The sequence below is a fragment of the Toxoplasma gondii genome, chromosome VIIb, assembly GCF_000006565.2.
Source record: "Toxoplasma gondii ME49 chromosome VIIb, whole genome shotgun sequence".
Taxonomy (NCBI): Eukaryota; Apicomplexa; class Conoidasida; order Eucoccidiorida; family Sarcocystidae; genus Toxoplasma; species Toxoplasma gondii.
Genome location: NC_031475.1, coordinates 5,054,938 through 5,069,724, shown reverse-complemented (window position 1 = coordinate 5,069,724; position 14,787 = coordinate 5,054,938). Strand labels below are relative to the sequence as shown.

The 14,787-nt window shown below is 53.8% G+C and overlaps 2 protein-coding genes across 2 annotated transcripts; one reads left to right on the top strand and one right to left on the bottom strand.

Annotated features, from left to right (window-relative positions):
• Positions 1–168: 168 nt before the first annotated feature.
• On the bottom strand, positions 169–5,131 carry TGME49_255160 (hypothetical protein; the record flags this gene model as incomplete). Its single annotated transcript, XM_018781087.1, has 4 exons — positions 169–3,285; positions 3,838–3,877; positions 4,282–4,385; positions 4,913–5,131. The coding sequence occupies 4 exons, from the start codon at positions 5,129–5,131 to the stop codon at positions 169–171; spliced, it is 3,480 nt and encodes a 1,159-aa protein (XP_018636922.1).
• A 3,054-nt stretch (positions 5,132–8,185) lies between these two features.
• Positions 8,186–12,334, top strand: TGME49_255170 (hypothetical protein; the record flags this gene model as incomplete). The annotated part of the gene is made up of 1 exon (XM_002364805.1): positions 8,186–12,334. One exon carries the CDS (start codon positions 8,186–8,188, stop codon positions 12,332–12,334), a length of 4,149 nt encoding a protein of 1,382 aa, XP_002364846.1.
• Between the last annotated feature and the right edge of the window lie 2,453 nt (positions 12,335–14,787).

The following is a 14,787-nucleotide window of genomic DNA, read 5'->3' as shown; positions in this document are numbered from 1 at the left end:
TTCGCCTCGCCCTCGCTCTTCGGCGCAGGACTTCCGGGCAACGCCTTCTTTGCGATAGGCAAGCCCTTGCCCGCCAAGCCCTTCGCCAACGCCGCCTTCGGTGCCTCCCCGCTCTTCGCGCCCTCTCCCGCCTTGGCGCCCTCTCCAGCCTTGGCGGCGTCTGCGGCCTTAGGCTCCTCCCTCGCCTCGCCCTCGCTCTTCGGCGCAGGACTTCCGGGCAACGCCTTCTTTGCGATAGGCAAGCCCTTGCCCGCCAAGCCCTTCGCTCCCACGTCCTTCGCCAACGCCGCCTTCGGTGCCTCCCCGCTCTTCGCGCCCTCTCCCGCCTTGGCGCCCTCTCCAGCCTTGGCGGCGTCTGCGGCCTTGGGCTCCTCCTTCGCCTCGCCCTCGCTCTTCGGCGCAGGACTTCCGGGCAACGCCTTCTTTGCGACAGGCAAGCCCTTGCCCGCCAAGCCCTTCGCTCCCACGTCCTTCGCCAACGCCGCCTTCGGTGCCTGCCCGCTCTTCGCGCCCTCTCCGCCGGCGCTGCCTGGCGACGCGCGCTGGGGCGTCTGCGGCCTTAGGCTCCTCCTTCGCCTCGCCCTCGCTCTTCGGCGCAGGACTTCCGGGCAACGCCTTCTTTGCGATAGGCAAGCCCTTGCCCGCCAAGCCCTTCGCTCCCACGTCCTTCGCCAACGCCGCCTTCGGTGCCTCCCCGCTCTTCGCGCCCTCTCCCGCCTTGGCGCCCTCTGCGGCCTTAGGCTCCTCCTTCGCCTCGCCCTCGCTCTTCGGCGCAGGACTTCCGGGCAACGCCTTCTTTGCGATAGGCAAGCCCTTGCCCGCCAAGCCCTTCGCTCCCACGTCCTTCGCCAACGCCGCCTTCGGTGCCTCCCCGCTCTTCGCGCCCTCTCCCGCCTTGGCGCCCTCTCCAGCCTTGGCGGCGTCTGCGGCCTTAGGCTCCTCCTTCGCCTCGCCCTCGCTCTTCGGCACAGGACTTCCGGGCAACGCATTCTTTGCGATAGGCAAGCCCTTGCCCGCCAAGCCCTTCGCTCCCACGTCCTTCGCCAACGCCGCCTTCGGTGCCTCCCCGCTCTTCGCACCCTCTCCCGCCTTGGCGCCCTCTCCAGCCTCGGCGGCGTCTGCGGCCTTAGGCTCCTCCTTCGCCTCGCCCTCGCTCTTCGGCGCAGGACTTCCGGGCAACGCCTTCTTTGCGATAGGCAAGCCCTTGCCCGCCAAGCCCTTCGCTCCCACGTCCTTCGCCAACGCCGCCTTCGGTGCCTCCCCGCTCTTCGCGCCCTCTCCCGCCTTGGCGCCCTCTCCAGCCTTGGCGGCGTCTGCGGCCTTAGGCTCCTCCTTCGCCTCGCCCTCGCTCTTCGGCGCAGGACTTCCGGGCAACGCCTTCTTTGCGATAGGCAAGCCCTTGCCCGCCAAGCCCTTCGCTCCCACGTCCTTCGCCAACGCCGCCTTCGGTGCCTCCCCGCTCTTCGCACCCTCTCCCGCCTTGGCGCCCTCTCCAGCCTCGGCGGCGTCTGCGGCCTTAGGCTCCTCCTTCGCCTCGCCCTCGCTCTTCGGCGCAGGACTTCCGGGCAACGCCTTCTTTGCGATAGGCAAGCCCTTGCCCGCCAAGCCCTTCGCTCCCACGTCCTTCGCCAACGCCGCCTTCGGTGCCTCCCCACTCTTCGCGCTGTCTCCCGCCTTGGCGCCCTCTCCAGCCTTGGCGGTGTCTGCGGCCTTGGCGACGTCTGCGGCCTTGGCGGCGTCTGCGGCCTTAGGCTCCTCCTTCGCCTCGCCCTCGCTCTTCGGCGCAGGACTTCCGGGCAACGCCTTCTTTGCGATAGGCAAGCCCTTGCCCGCCAAGACCTTCGCTCCCACGTCCTTCGCCAACGCCGCCTTCGGTGCCTCCCCACTCTTCGCGCTGTCTCCCGCCTTGGCGCCCTCTCCAGCCTTGGCGGTGTCTGCGGCCTTGGCGACGTCTGCGGCCTTAGGCTCCTCCTTCGCCTCGCCCTCGTTCTTCGGCGCAGTACTTCCGGGCAACGCCTTCTTTGCGACAGGCAAGCCCTTGCAGGCCAGGACCTTCGCTCCCATGTCCTTCGCTAATGCCACCGTGCGTGAGGTCGTGGCGTTGGCGCCGTGTCCAGCCTTGGAGGCGTTTGAGGTTTCTGGGTGGGCCAGTGTAGTGGTGGTGGCATCGTCGTGTAGGTGGGGTTTAAGAGGGCGCCCGGATTGACAAGGCGTCTGGTCTTGGGTGGTTTGCATTTCGGCAGTACCAAGAACAGACTGTGCCACTGAGTGTACCTCACCAATGTGATGATCTGACCGAGGGACGTCAGTGTCGGGTTTACTCAAAACTTTGTCAGTGCTACAGGTGCCCAATTGCTGTTGACCGGATAAAACGACGGCGGCCTTTGAAGGGCGATGACGGTGCCGAGGCATCGACGTTGACTGTTCAGTAGGATCTCTCAGAACGAAGATGGACGCTTGAGACCTCCGGCTTTTTGCCGAGGTTGTGGCAACACTGGCACAGCCATTTCCAGTGAAATCGAAGCTCTTTGAGAACTGAACAACTCGCTTGTCCTCCGCAACTGCATTCGCTTCGCCGGCCTTCCCAGCCTTGAGCATTAACGTGGATTCGACATTGACACGCATTCTAGAGTGAAGCGGCTTCTTAAATGTTATGTCGCGACTCAAGACTTGGTGTGGAGTCACGTGTTTGAAATCCAACTCAGCCAGTAAGTTCACGGTTTGGAATCCAGCTGAGCCCGAACTACCGACGAGGGTACTAGACTCGCTAGACGACGCCACTCCGATCTCGCGACGCGGCACTCCCTTCTGAACCGTCTTCTGCTCTTCGCGGACCACTGCAGTCCCGGAAGCGCCGCCCACGTTGAATTTTGTCGCGTCTCCAGTTTCATGAGATACTTCAGAGATGCGTCGGGACTGGCTAGTAGCGGATAATGTCGAAGATAGTCCACGGTCTTTGCCTACTGAAGAGACGGAAAATATGCGTCCCTTGGCCGGAGGTTCCTCTTCAGCGCGGGCGCTGCAGTTAGAAACTGATGTTCGTTGATCTGTCGGCCGGTCCTCTTTGCGCCCCGCCGGTTTCCCCTGGTTCACTTTGTCGACCATATGGGGTTGCCCCCCGACCGCACTGGCGCCAGTGAAAGCCGGAAGAGCAGACTCGGCAACAAGACGCATCAACGGACCGCGTAACATTACAGGCGCCGTGGCGTCATTTCCGCTATCCTGTCTATTTGAGGATTTGCTTGTCGGCCCACCTCCTGATGTTGTCGGCCGCAGCTTAGGCGACTGTACAGCACAGAACGACAACGGTAAAGATGCGGAAATTGTGTTTTTCATCTGAAAATACGCATGCACAGCCACTTCGCACAAGGATGGGAGTCCACGTTCATGTACGTACACCAAGTAGGCTTCTCACTTCCTCCTTCACACTATCGCCCAGACGTGATGCACCTTGTACAGGGAAGATCTGAAACTGATAAACGCCAATGATGGCCTTTCCGTCAGTTTCTTGCCACTCAGAGACAACACTATAGTCACACTAGCACGAAGTGAAAGCGTTGTCCCACTTGTGGATCTCTCGAGTGCTCTCTCAGAAGAAGTGCTTTTCCTTCGCCCCTCTAGCGACATCAACCTCCTGTCAGATTCCTACGGAACCTTCTTGGCAGGCCTTCGTGATGAATTAAATAAGTATGCCATCGTAAATATAAACCATACACTTTCCGAGCGTACGGCGCCCCTGGTGCACGGTAAGCAGGTTTTTTCTTTTAGAGTCAGAGATCAGAGCAAACCCTAAACTCGATGAGTTAGCACAACGACAATTGCCGTGGTCATTCGCACCCGATGGCTTTTCAGATCTTTTGTCTGTAGGGCTGAGTCTCTGAAAATAGAAAAAGACATCTCAAAAAGACGCCCGAATCGGAAACCGAGCCAGGAGCACTGTAGGCATGCCAAGCTACATCACCTCTGGAGTTCTCATTTACCAGTGAGGACGGAAGTCCAGTAGGTTAAAAATAAGATTGCTACGACGGAGGGGCTTTAAGTGTGCCGAGCAAGTCAAAGTACTTCAACCATCCGATGGGCCAGCGGTGCAACAACGCAGCTGAGACACTGTCTGAGTCATGTGGCAAAATAAGAGAGAAGGAAATTCCTCCCTCGTGTCAAGAGATACGCTTGTTCTCTCGTGAATGAATACCCTTTCCCTCTACCTCCTCAGAATTAAATGCCCAAGCGACCGCAGTGGCAGGTGATACGAAACAGTGGGTATGGAAATGTGGAACCAACCTGATAGACGATCCCGTAGAACCATGTAACGAAGGCGTTCTCCGTGCAGCTTTTAGCGTCGCAGCGGCACTAGGCAGCGCGACCTTTGAAATGCTCCGGATTGCCTACGCCCGCGTGGTATCGAACAGCACATCATGAACGAAATCGAGGTAATAGAAGATGCTGCAAAAGTTCTAGTCCCTTTGAACGCTGACAGATTCAGCTGTCAACTAGGCTCCCCGTCAACATCAACGTCACAGCGCAAAAGTGAGCATGCGAAATGCAGGGAGCAATGGTCGAAGACCTACATGTCTCAGACAACAGTGTACTCAAAAAAAACGCTGACTCGTCAAGTCACAGTGGCTACTTGTTGTAAAACAACACTAAGAACTGTTAACATCAATGAAGTATTGCCTATTGCTGCTTCCGAGGACGCAGACGACGGTCCCGTATGTCGAGCGATACTTCACTGTGTAACCACCCCTCCCGCCGTCCGGATAGCGGAAAATGGGGCAGAAAACATTTCCACCCTACACAGCATAACCCTAACTCCATTCCGGCCTTTGATGTCGCCGTGAACCTACTGATGGTTTGTCTGAGCCAACCCCTATCACCCAAAGCTACCAAGTGAAGCGTGCTAGAGACACCTTACAGTTGAGATCACGCCCTTCCGCAACGATCGTCTGGACAGAAAAGATTCGCCATCGCTAGGCGCTTCGCGGCTGCGGGAGCTGGCCGGCCGACTGCGACCTCGTGTAGAAGGTAGAGGTCCACTTCCATCCTTCTGTACAGCGTGCGAAGAAGCGAACTTCTTCGCACTCACCCGCTTGGAACGAGGTCCCTCCATCGGGTCCTCTAGTTGAAGTGGCATAAACTCAGGCTTCGACGATCAGGGTTGAAAAGAATCTTTCTCTACAAGACCCAGCACACGATTACCGTTGCAAATGAATGCAAGAGAGAGACCGGAATAAAAAGGTAATTTTCTTTTCGCAGAGATATATGACAGGGAAGGACGACTGCAATCACGAGGAAGCAGATGTGTGCCGTACCCATGGAGAGTGAAATGACGCGCGCAACGGTGTTCTCACACGCTCCAAGAAACAGGCATAGCGGCGAAAGATATGACTCAAATCTCTTCACCCGCAATGAGAAGAACAGACGCTGCCAAGAGGAAGCACGGCTATCGAAGCACCAACAAACGAAGGGGAAAGAGAATTCGTGATGGTCGCCCCTTAAAAAAGTCCTTTCTCAAGATCACATTTCTAAATTGAAGTACACAATACATGTATATGAGCATATGGTCTGGATGGTTGAGGCCCGCGTCAAGTGCGGACAAACCAAGAAGGATGCCGCCAATATGTTCGAACGTGAAACAGAAGAAATAGACTGACAGTATGTGTTCGGTGGAAAATGATGGACAAGTGCTGAATATGAATTGGCTGCCAACAGACGTGGAACCAAAGGGCAGACTGTTAAGTCCAGCCAGCTGAGGCGCCAGAGAACGCTATCCCACCGAGCGTCAAACCTAAATGGACACAGGTGGTGGAAAGCTGCGTGGGAGAATAGACTTCAATTGTCTGAATACAGCCTGAAAAATCGTCGCGGAGACCTGAAAAAGTGGCAAGGTAACTTGTAATCGAAACGAGTCCCTCCAGAAGCAGAGAGGTAGAACGGGGAGCCAGGGAAACCACGCCAAATGTCGCCCCTACAGTTCATCTCGTGCATAAAATGTCCTTTGCACAGATGCACGGGAACGTAGAAATTCCCGTCTGAAATGAGCGCAGCAGGCAAGCGCAAATAGGATCAGCGTACCAGCGGGTGACCCGCCGCTGTGAATTGGCGCGAGCCGAGGAAGAGAGTGGAGCAGGCGCCAACGGAAGCTGAGTAAGATGGACCTCCTATTTCCTGAAGATACATCAATATGTGCAGATCAGTATGAAATGAAAAAAGGACGGAAGAATGGCGGAACTACGTGCGCTTAAGGGTGTCGGTTCACAGGAATGGGAGGTTGGCTATACTGCCTCCGAGGTTCACAGGGCCTCAGGATGAGCGTCTGAGGCTGCTTCCGGAGAATGTTGATACAGAGATGAGTCACACGAAAACAAAAAAAAACACGGAGGTCGTGCCGCGAAAATGATGTCCTACAGTCAAGACGGAACGCTAAGCCAAGTACGCGGATCTTCGTTCCTTCAAACTGGAGAAAAAAAGTGAAATACGCCAAGTTGTTTCGGGGTTGTGCCAGCCTACGAATATGGTAGGCACACAGCGTTGAACAGGCGTGCTTCGTTTAGGGATCAGGGCTGGAACACCGAACAAATCCAGTCTCGCAGAATATGCCTGCCTCCAGTTTAGCGTTTCGTCTCTTCTGAGATACTGCCACGAGGACCCTTATATATAAACGACAAAGTCGCTGAACTCGAGACCAGCGGGTCGTGCAGCTTGACTAGCGCACAAGCGCGAGCCCGGAGGTAATGCGCACATGGTTGTTTGATGGCGCAACAGATGCATGAGACCAAGTGGGCTCGAAGTCTCGAATCCTGCGAAAAGTCTCCCAAGATCTGGCATACCCTTTAGTCCCTCTGTCTGTTTGGCTCACCAGTTGACTTACTTTATTTTGCGTCGAGCCAGCATGTACCCTCCCTTGTTTCCGCTTAAAAATCGGCTGCGCGTGGCTCTGTGGTCCATGCACGCCGACCAACACTCAACGCACATGACGCGAGTGCTCAACTGTGAAATCGATATCGCGGCACTTGAAATTCAAGGTAACCCAGTTTTTTCTTGCCACTGTACCACTTTTCGCGTGCCTGGACTACTCGGATGAGCTCTTGCTACGGAACTACACCAGGGAGTGTGGTCACCAGTGACGTTCCAATAACCTGTCCAGTGCGTGGGGAGGAGCGACAAGACCGCGCAGACGTCAGGGATGCATCTGCTTTCGACTTCTTTGCTTTGGCCACGTTTTCAGTTTTCACCTTGCCATACACGCCTCTCCATCTCATTTGGTGTTTGCGAGCTCCATATGTGCGCGAATTTAGTCTCACTGGACAGGACTTGTGAATAGGGGTGTCGCAAAGAAGCTCGGAAGGGCTGGCCCCCGCTGCCGTATCTCGGCAAAACCGTACAAGGATTAATTATGTCCATTTGTGCGTATAAGATGATACTCGGTTATATATGTTAGCATCGCAGCTTGAGCGCAACAAACCACCTGTGGACGAATCCTGGCATTGCCAGCATTTTGACAGGCTGTGTCCTCCCCGCAACGTATGCAGAGAGAGCTCTTGAACGATCAGTAGCTCTGTTGCATCACGGGGTACCCCAGCGCGGACGCTGGACTTTCGAACGCTCGGGTCCATCTGTACTTGGTGTTTTCCCCGTTGTTGGCTGGCTTCCTGTCATCTAGGAGTGCTCGCGTATCCCTGTGTGTCCAAACGCAGAGAGGGGCGTTATCTTTCGCTGGCCCCGGCGCGTTACAGGACCTCTCAAGCGGGAAGCGCGACGCAGAAAACACTCATTCCATTTCAACCGTTCGTACAAGAGTAGCACCCTCCTTTAGCCTTTTCTTTCCGAGACGTGAAGAATCGCATAATCTGTCTCCTGTTCGAAGTTTATTAGTGCCCGACGGTGCTTCGGTGCCACCGAAGAGGGGAAACAACTCTACCCTTCAGTTCCCGGACCCTCACGTACTCTCCTGTAGCGTTATGGAACCTGCTCCAAATGAATCCCCTCCCGCAAGCCTTGTCGTGCTTGTCTTACGGTTTTCGCTCTCTGAGTGTCCTGCTGTATCCTCCATGTCGTAGGCTACTTTTCGGGTTTCATTGAATATATGTTCTCACGTATGTAAACGCTGCAGGTATAATCCCGCGTCGTGGTTGCACCGCTTGACACCAAACATTCTGCGCCCTGTCGCTTCTCCGACTGGAGCCTCATGCGTGGAGCTCAGCTCTCGTCGTCGCTACTCTATAGGGGAATCAGGGAGAGTTGCTGTCTCGAACTCCGTCCCCCCCGGCACTGTCAACCCCATCTGAGTCATTACGGCTTCCTTCACGTCCGTCATTTCTCCTCATTAACGGCCACAATCAAGGGAGATCACAATGACAAAGAACCGCAGACTGACCAGGGGGAGAGAGGGCAGCAACAGGTTCCCCCGGTACGGTCAGCTCTGGTTCGAGAGGCCCGGAGGGCTTGTGTCCAGAGAAATAGTCTCGTTGACATGTACCAGGCGGCTGAAAAGGTTCAAGATGGACTTGCTCGCGGAGAAGTGTCAGCTGGAGATGCCGCAACACTTCTCAGTTTATTTGCAAAAAAGAAGTTTGTCTACAAGCCTTTTTGGCGCTCGGTCGGCAAGAGCATCCTTCCTCTACTTCCCCAAGTCGATACGAAAGGCTTGGCGCTGATCTTGAACGCGTTCGCCAATGCTGGTGTAGTCGATAGACGGCTTCTCAAAGAGGCTGCTGACCTCATAGTTCTAGGCAACAGCAGAGCCCAACAACGGAGGAACACTCATCGTCTCCAGGGGAGTAGCACTGGTGCGTGTGACCTCTCATCTGTTGAGGCAGAAGAATCCCTGCCCCCCGGGAGTAAGACGCGGAAAAACTCTTGTAGTTTGTGTGGAGACGAAGAGACGCTTGGCTCGACACTTCCAAACAGGTCGGCGTTACGTGCCTTGGGACAGATTCACGGCGCGTCAGAAAACGATGAGGCCAGGAGCTCTGAACACGGTCCTTTGTCACAGGGCGTGCCTGATACAGGGAACGCACGTCGCAACAAAGAGGGTGTTGAGGCCTTTCTTGTGCCGTCGGCTCTTAACGCCAGGCTCAAGAGAAGTGAGATGTCTGTGTCTGCAAAGTCGTCCCACCCGGCTGAACTAAACGCATGTGGCACTACTGCAAAAGAGGGGATAACCCGTCTTCTTTCAGTAGGTGCAGCCACTCCGCTTCATGAGGGCGGTTCCAATTCTCCACTTGCTCTGGTATCGGCGAAAGCGCCGCTGGAGCCTGGCGACTCAAATCAGATATCGTTGCATCACGGTGAAGAATCACTCGAGGATACTTCTGTCGATGATACCCGCAAGGTAGGGACTGTGCGAGCCCTCCGATGTCAAGAACTGCATCGCGCAGAAGTCGAGCTGAAGGCTGCGGAGATGGATAGGCCGAGCGCGAAGATGGGAGAACGTGGAAACTTCCAGGAGGACGAACAGGACAGCATTTTCACGGCTTTATGCCCTGACAATATTCGAACGCCTTCGAAAGAATCCATTGAACCACAACAGGGACGGGTTGGCAAGGAAGCAGGTCTGTCTTGCAAAGAAACGAATTTATTTTGCTCCGTGCTACACCCGACGTCACTCTCGAAACCTGCATCCTATGATTGTGTAGGCGAAACCACTACTAACATCGGTGGCCAAATTCAACATGAAGCTGCCGGTAAATGCACAAGGCAAGATGCAGTCACATCTGATCACCAGGAACATGGGAAGACTGCGTTGGTAAAAAGAATGAATGCGCAAGATATGGCGCTCGTTGTAAACGCCTTCGCGAAACTCGGGGTTAACAATCGACAATTGTATGCTGCCCTTGCGGACAACCTCCCTACTGTTCTCTCTGAGGCATCCGCGCTTCAGCTTGTAACATTTTTTGCTTCCTATTCCAAGGTCGGCATTCACGATTTTTCCGTGTACCGCGCCATCTCGGGAGAGTTGCTGCGAGCAAGGGCAGACATCGCCAAAGCGAATCAACCAGGGTCTGCGTGTTTGCCTCCGAAGGTTGCGGCGTTGGATGCCAGCGCTGTTGCAGTCTTGCTGAACTGCATACAGAAAGCGAATTTCGACAATCCCCATCTTACGCGTTGTCTGTTGACACATTTGGGAGAGAGCAGATCTTCAATGAAAGTGAAGAGGCACAATGTTGAACCTAGATGTAAGGCAACAGGACACGCACTGGACGGTCGAGGTTCTACTGAGGTTGATATCGAAGGAGTATCCCGCCAGCCGGTCGAAAATCAACGCTCCCAGAATCTCTGTCCTCTACAGCAAACACGCTCCGCAATTTCTGACTCAGAGGGCCGAGCACATCCGAGTACGTCTGGAGCAGCACACGCTTCTGGGGCGCCTCACACGGAGCCCTCGAGAGTTCTCGGGATGGCTCAAGACATTTCTAATTTCAGATTGTACCATGATCTAGGACCTCGAGAAGTGTCGCTCACTCTGAACGCGTTAACGCGACTGCCACACCCAAAGTCGTTGAGGAGCGCCATTGTAGCCCACGCTTCGAAGCTCCTGTCCTCGATGAACGACACGGACGTCCTGATTACAACAAAAGCATTAATCCGGCTTCACTCTAAACTGGGCCAGCCTGATGCAGAAAATCTGTTTTTACAGATACGGAGTCGCTTCCGCGCCCACGGGTGTGGTGTCAGAGAGTTGGCTACACTTGCACCTGCTTTGCAGCGTCTCGTTACTTTAGCTCCACAGCTGAAAAACCCCGCCAAAAGTTTGCTGCAAGAAATTGCTCCACGCGTGGCAAACCGGCTTTACAAGCTGGACAATCGATCCCTCGTTCAGCTTGCCTCTGCAATTGTGAATCTGCATGCATCAGAGGAGAATACTACTCAGGAAATTCTAGTGGAGATTTCCAGGCGTCTTCCCGATCTGATGCTGGACGAGAAAATCGCCACATTACACGTGGTTCACATCCTTTCTCGCAACGGCGTCTCAGTGGCAGGGGATATTGCGCCATTTCTTGTTCGTAGCATTCTTGATACGATTGAAGAGTCAAAAGATGACCGACCCTCCAAATGGGGTGCGGCAGGCGCCAAGACTGTCGTGACCGCTGCAGCCGAACTAAGAAACGCAAGTAGTTCTCTGATGGAACGCCTTCTGTTGGCAGTCTGGCCAACAGTTCCACTCATGAGCGTGGGCCAAAGACTCTCTGTAGCTCTGGCTTTGCTTAGTTGCTGCAGTCCCGTTGCCCACACTGCAGGAGGACGCTCAATATGGAAGACGCTTATCGGCAGCTTGGTGTATCACCAGGCTAGGGCAAATGCACAAGGTCATCAAGACACTGACTTCAGCAAATGTCAGCGTGTCCTACCATCTGCGTCATCCGACTACCGAAACAGCAGGCATGCAGATGCCAGCGACGCAGTGATTGCTCAGGGGACAAGCTGGGATTATGAAGATCAGGGTCCTTTCAGAGAGACGCGGTCTTTGGAAGGAGGTGTTGAGTTCGGGGCTGGCCGTCTAAACGGCGCTGAACCCGCTTCCGGCACTTGCGAGCAGAGCACTGACAAGTGCTTCCATATGCCTTTAAGCACTGTTGTTCTTGGCTGGTTTTTGCTAGTTGCTAACGCCAGCAACACTGGTCGGCCCTATGAATCAGGAGTGTCTCCTCTGGAGAGTTTCATTCCGAATACGGAATGGAAATCCTTAGAAGGCTCAACAAAGGCAACTGCACGAACAGACGTACTAGAAGCGCTGCGCCGATTCACGGAGGCATCCAAGGAAACTTGGCTTGCCCCCGTGAGGGCCAGCCGGTGCCACAAGGTGTGGAACATCGCTCTCTCTTCTGCCGTGACCGAATGCTTGTTACAGAGTTTCAGGTGCAATATGCCGGTTCTTAGGGTGTCCGCAGCCGACAAAGCTGCGCTTGAGATGTATTTTGGCCAAAGCATTGTTGGTGAAATTCAAATGACACTGTTTGTCGTTGCGAGTGAAATGTGGCAAGCCAAGGTCAACGATTGCATCCTTAAAGAAGGGCGAATTCTTAGACTGAAGGAAACGTTGGGCACAAGCTCAGGAGATGCAATGAAGGTACCCGGTGGTGAACACATTGGTGACGCGCTACGTATGCTTCTGGAGGGCGAACTACAGAGGTGGAGTTCTCAGACATATTGTAGACGCTTCTCATGTGTCAACGAGGAAACACCTCAGTGTTTGCCTTACGAGGATAAAGCGTTTGCCACTTGCTTCAATGGGGATAGCCCGCCAAGTTGTCCTGCAATTTATTCGTTTCCTGTTGTTGGTCCTTTTGTGGTCACTGCAATTGTAGATTTACCTTACCGTAGTACCCAGTCCTAAGGAAAGTCTGTCCTCCAATGAAGAACCTCCGCGGTCGCCACAAATTTAAGAGCCGTGGCTGACGTTTTCAAGGTTTTTGAATTGTGTGTAAGCTGTCGACATCATGTCGTCAAACTTGTCAGTGCTACTATTCGAGGGAAACCGGTGTGACTATCTGACTTATAGTGCTTTCCAACATAGCGCCTCGCCCTATCGCGCTGATTCGCAGTGTGTTGAACATGTACTACAGACCATGGGAGCAAAGATAATATAGTAACTCCGTTCATGGAAATCAAAAGAGCTTTCACTGACTGTATTTATGAAACATGATTAGTTCCCTCAGTCAACACGATCGGGATGTTCGGGACGAACTCCCTTATCTAAGGGTCAAATGTGTTTTTAATGCCGTAGGCTCTTGAAATCCACCACTTGTACCTGTCTCAGGCAGTCCAGTGGTGTGGTGGTGTCCCGACTCCACGGAGAGTTAGGCAACAAGGTAGTGCGGGGGCCGCATGCAGTGAGCTTCCTCGAACGTACACAAGAGCTACGGATGTTTCTTGCTGGGGATGTGTTAATAGCGTGCACCAGCGTTGTGGACACACGGCGCTTGCTCCGCTAGCGTTCAACATCTAATTAAAGAAGTAGCAGCGGGATGGGAATTTAGGATGTTGCACGCTACAACAGCCTCTTTCGTATTGTGTATTTTCACATGACTCGAGGATTGTATAACTGGAGTTATAGTTATTTAATTACCGCTTTCGCAAATAACCAAAGCAGAACGAGTGTAGGTTAGAAACAGCATTACATTTCGGTCTCGTCCCCTCCCAGCGTGGGACACGGGCGAATATTCCACGAATGCAGTTTGTAAATGCCTGATAACACGCTGTACTTAGATCATCTTACGCAGACAACGAGTGTACGGTGGATAAACTCTCTCATGGCTTTACAGCCTGAGCTCCTGTCCCCAAACTAGCACGCATGAGCTTCAGTTCGTCGTTGTGCCATTTAGATCGTTATATAACCGCCCTCCACAGAAACGAAGACTTAAAGCCTTGACATTTCTTTCAACATAATAAGCTTTTATAAAACTAAGACAGCATTCGAACGACTTTGTCCTTCACATTGTATGTCCGCTCGCTTTCTGAAGACATGCGCGAAATGCATCGCGTTTGACTACGGCATCTACTTCCAGAACGCTGCAAGGCACCGCGTGCACGCGTTCCAATCCCCACCAGGTGACCATCCGAGTACACCGACAAAACGAACGACCCCAATGTATTACTTCTGGTTGTTTCCATCCAATGCACAGTCTTCGGAAATTCCAGTTCTGAGCACGAGCAAGCCACAGCACTTGATGCTTGACTTGAGAGGAGTGTCCCTACAGACTATCCCGTGAGTATTTCTTGAAAGGAGGGAGCCTGTTTACGTTTCAAACCACGAAACTGCGACGTAACCAAGTATGTGGCAATGTCAACCGCATCAGCAAGAACCGTGTTTAAGGAAGTTTACGCTCGCACAGGGGGGGCGACAATGATCCCTGTGTTGCACTCTCCAGGCGGATCAAAGGTGTTGTACCCCGCTGGAGCCCCGACAAACGTATCTGCGAGTCGGTCGAGGAACGATCGATATGCTCGAGCAAGGGCATTACAGTAATGCAGCCCTACAGTGATCACCACGGCCAAAAACACGTTTGCGGTGGACGTGACAAGGTATTCCCAAGGGAGATTTACATGTTTCTTTGGTGGAAGCAAATAGACAAGGAACCCAGCAAGAGATAAAGCAACAAGGAGCTGTGTCACTTGCATGCCAATGCAGGCTCGGAGCCTCTGCGGCTCTGCGTAACGCAAGCTAATATATCCACATAAGGTGGTTGGGATGACACACAGCAAAAGAAGCAACGTGAGGAAGATGAGCCCGACAGCCTGCCACGACTCTCTGATTAAAACGTCCCTTTCAGATCTTGTTCGAGAGAGAACCAGTACCACGGCTGCACCCATACAAATCGTGGACAGGATCGCTTGCAGAACCCAACATACAAAGATCGTAATGATGGTCGTCCGGTGATCCTGTTCGTAGCATGGCAAGAATCCGAGAACCCTGTTGTTTCCTTCCTTGAATTGGACAGAGGAAGCCCATGACGAACGCGCGTAGTCGTCTGGAATACAGTCCAATAGATGTTCTGCTTGTATGCTGCGACTGGCTGTCACTCGGTAAGGCGGAGCAAGGAAAGTTTGGGGGGAATGTGGCAGACTTCCCCCTGGCCCTCCTTCTGTCGAATCGGAGGCCACCATTTGTGGCTACGGTCTACTGACTGGTTCGTGTCGTTGACATCATGAAGAAGAGCGAATCGAAAGGAGTCTTTCGTGGAAGTGAAATACTGACAGGATGCTAGTTTATCTCGGGAAGAGAACGTGAATTTCCGCCAGAAATGTGTGGCTCCTGCAGCGCAAGAACAGTGCAGGTCCGGGTTTCCC